General features: G+C 32.2%; 1 protein-coding gene across 1 annotated transcript; it reads right to left on the bottom strand.

Moving 5' to 3' along the window:
• Nucleotides 1-3,204: 3,204 nt before the first annotated feature.
• On the bottom strand, nucleotides 3,205-3,570 carry LOC109217415 (nuclear transcription factor Y subunit C-2-like). Its single transcript, XM_019381654.1, has one exon. It carries the CDS (start codon nucleotides 3,568-3,570, stop codon nucleotides 3,205-3,207), a length of 366 nt encoding a protein of 121 aa, XP_019237199.1.
• Between the last annotated feature and the right edge of the window lie 718 nt (nucleotides 3,571-4,288).

The raw sequence follows: 4,288 nt of genomic DNA, 5'->3' as shown, positions 1-4,288 counted from the left end.
CTGGCATACCAGCCACGGTCTCTGTCATCTTCTGGACTGACCAGAACTCTTTTGCTCCTTACTACTAAAGTAAAAACACCTTGGCGAAAGAGTCTGGGAGAGTAAAGATGAATTAAATGAGAGAAAGTATAAGGCACGCCGGCCATATTGGTCAAATGCCTCAAACAGGCAACAACCCTCCACACTATAGGACCAATTTTACCTAAACAGACATCGAAAAAATGACAGAATTCGAGGATAACAGGATCAATAGCAGGTTTGAAGCCTAATGCGAAAGGGTATGTATAAACAAAAGAAAACCCAATTAAATAGAAGGTGATTCTTTGATTCGCATTGGGAATTGTAATAGGGAAGTCATGACTCCAATGGCAGTCTTTACGAACTAAAGAAATCAAACCTTCAGTGATCTGAGTTGGGTAGATATCAGCACGATCTAAAGAGGACACTTGGTTTCTAAGGGACTCTCTATTATTGTAGAAAGATAGTTCCGCAGGAACTATTTCCTCTACTGAAGGTTCACGAAGAGGTTCAGAGGGTTCCTTACCTCTAGAAGAAGACCTTTGAGAAAGAGAACATCTGGTTCTAGAAGAAGGACTGGAACTAGATGAAGGAAGAGAAGAAGCACGTATGGATGAAGATCCTAAATTACGTAGTCTACCTCCTTTTCTGCTCCTACTAGGGGCAAGAGGAAAGTTATCAACTATGGGAACTCTTCTAGGGTTAGGGTTTGATGAAGACATGATAGTACAAGGAAGAAACAAACAAGAATTGAATATTCTAATAATTTTGTGTGAGAAAGATAAAGGTGAAAACTATATTTATACTAAGAAGTAACCGTCAAAGGAAAAGGTGCAATGATGGAAAGGTCATAATGAGAACTGTTGCTTCGTAATTGGTGAAGCCGTAAAAAAGCCTCAAAAGACGCTGCAAAGTCGTAGAACCAATAAAAAGATGCCATGTGTAATAGGCATTTAATGGAAGTGAGAAATGAAGCGTCGATTCCATAAGAGAATTAATGGCGGCAAATATTCCCGCTTTAATAAAATCCACTTCCCAAATATTCAATTGACGAATAAATGGCAAGTGGGGGGACTATCTGTATTGGGAAAATTGAGTTTATATATATTGAAGTAATTGAAAGATGACATGTCATGACACGAAGGCTGGTCAAAGAATGATGATTAGCAAAGAGGCACGAGTTGCAACAGATACGAGTAGAGGCACGAGCAGAGACACGAGCATATAATCAAAAGACTCGGCGCTCGTACCTATTTAAGTCCAAAAATTAAGGAGAATGAATCTGACAGCACAAGAGAGTACAGATACAGTATTTAATAAGCATTAAATACTGAAAACGTTAGAAAATCTGTATTGAATTATAATGATTGTTATTGTAACGTAGCATTAAAGGCCTTTAATTGTCTATAATGGCCTTATTATGACAAAGGAAAAACGTATATCTTAGAAATAACTATAAAAAAGAGAAGGCTGATCATTTGTAAGGACACGAATTATCATCGGAATATACTGATTTACTTTGTTTTCTTCTGTTCATCTTATTGTTAGCAAAATCAATTTCCTTTATTCATTTTTTGATTATCAGTAACCCGAGTTCTTCTAAAATAAAGCTTTGACCGAAATTCCACCTTTTGGTTAGACACATTTATCTTCTTTTTATTTTTTTAAACTTTTTAATATTATCAATTTTTATTTTTTAATTTATATTATGGACTTACCTATAGAATAAATAAATTTTATTTATAAATTAAAAAATAAAAAGTATTTAAGCATATATAATACTGGAATAACAAAATAATGAGCATAGTAAAAAAATTAATTAGAATAATTTGTTCATGATAATAATTTTAGTATTAACAACAAAAATTCAAATTTTTTTTACACAATTCAGAATGAAAGAAAATAAAGGTTGTAAAATATATATTTCATGCACGTAATACAAAAGTAATTATTTGAATAAAGGTATTTTTATAATATATATTATATATTCTTGAAAATTATTCTCAATTATATTATTATGTTTCTATCAACTTTCCGACGACACATTTAATGAATAATATTCTACAAGCCTTAATATAATTGAGCATAATTTTCAAGAATATATAATGTATATTATAAAAATACCTTTATTTAAATAATTATTTTTACATTGTGTGCATGGAATATATATATTTTACAACCTTTATTTTCTTTCATTTTGAATTGTGTAAATAAATTTTAAATTTTGTTGTTAATACTAAAATTATTATTACGAACAAATTATTCTAATTAATTTTTTTACTATGCTCATTATTTTGTTATTCCAGCATTATATATGCTTAAATACTTTTTATTTTTTAATTTATAAATAAAATTTATATATTCTATAGGTAAGTCCATACTATAAATTAAAAAGAAAAAAATCATAATATTAAAAATTTTAAAAAACTAAAAAGAAAATAAATGTTTATAATTTAGAGGGTAAAATAGGTATTTTGCAATCCAAAATTTGAAAAATCTAGTTGAGTGACCTTCTGAGTGCTATAGGTATAGTTGAGTAACTTTGTTGTTACAAATGAAAGAAAAGTGACTTTAGGAGATAACTTGGGATAGTTGAGTGACCATTTGAGTAATGGACTCTCAAGATGAAACTACAAGATATGTGTTAATACTTTTGAAGACCAGCATAATGTTCCATATATTTTTTTGTTAGTTGGACATATATTATGCGGACTCTTTAAAATTGTTGTTGCACCTGTATCAGACCCTCCAAAAATGCACTACTTTTGGAAGATCCTACACACATCTATCAATATTTGCAGAGAATCTGAGCAACGTAGAATTGGACATATTTATGATGAGTCTGAGAAAGCAAATATCAGCAAGAATCGCAGACAATTCAAATTATTTAACTTAAATATATGTAGCATGTCTTTTAAAGAATACATATAATTGATCCCAACTTATTTAGGATTAAAATGAAAATACTATTATCATCTTTAAAACCCTCAGTGTGTGTCCTTTACCCTCGGGCGTGAAGCTAGAATACGGGTTACAGATTCGGCCGAATCCAATAACTTAACAAATTCATCGAACATATATAAATTATTAATTTAGAACCCTGGCTTTGCCTCTGCCTTCACTTATGTCTCCGTTATGACTTGAGAATCCTCATTCACCTCACTCTTATTATCAGCCTGCCTTCACTTATGTCTCCATTATGACTTGAGAATCCTCATTCACCTCACTCTTATTATCAGCAACATCAGACTCAGTAACCAAATTAACAAGAAAATCAAAGATATCAGTTGCTATAACAGCAGATGCAACATCTTCTTTATGAATAGTTCTTCTTTTCCCTTGCATGGTCATAATCCATGCCCTTTTTGTAAGTTCTTCAATGAATAATTCACATGCCTTAGAGAAAATAATGGGAGCTTCTCCAGATATCATTTTCACATCATCACTTGATTTCTTCATTATTTTCTTAATTCTTGCTAATGGTAATGAGTGTGGCCCTGTCTTTGATATTCCTCCTGAAAGAATTCCTGAATATGCCCCGGCTTGCCTCATTTTAATAACTGTGATGCTCGAGTCAGCTTACGCGTATTTCAGCTAATTACCTGTTACTCTCACCAACACAGATATCAGTTACTTTTGGGATAATAGGAGCGTTGTGGGAGGAGAGTGAATATGCCCCAGCTTGTCTCAACTTTTTTAATAACTGTGATATTCAGGTCAGCTCATGCGCACCTCGACTAATCCACAGGACACATGCTACGTCCTAGGTACGAAGTACTTTTGGAATAATAGGAGTGTTGTGTGAGAGGAGTGAATATCCCCTAGCTTGCCTCAATTTTTTTTAATAACTGTGATATTTAGGTCAGCTCGTGCAAGTACAAAGTACTTTTGGAATAATACGAGTGTTGTGTGAGGGGAGTGAATATAGGGTTATGTGTTAAAATGAGAAAGAAGGTTGTAATTGTTGGTTTAATTTGAAGAGCTATAGAAATGCATGAATATATTTATAGATATGGAGTGTAGTAAGAGCAAAGAATAGGATGGCCGGCTGTCTTGGCCGGCTAGAGGGTATAACTAGTTAGACTATTTCACAAAATTCTAATTATTCAATATTTGGATAATTAGAATCTTTTCAAAATTATTATAAAATACACTTGTCCCGTCTTGATTATAGTGTTTCTAAAGTGCCCAAAGTTTTTAATTTGGACACTCTGATTTTGTGTAGGTGATGGAAAATATGTAACATGCATTTGATGGAATAATCAAAGTG

The sequence above is a fragment of the Nicotiana attenuata genome, unplaced genomic scaffold (genome assembly GCF_001879085.1).
Source record: "Nicotiana attenuata strain UT unplaced genomic scaffold, NIATTr2, whole genome shotgun sequence".
NCBI lineage: Eukaryota > Viridiplantae > Streptophyta > Magnoliopsida > Solanales > Solanaceae > Nicotiana > Nicotiana attenuata.
The sequence above is the reverse complement of the archived record's forward strand: the minus strand, read 5'-3'. Positions and strand labels throughout refer to the sequence as shown.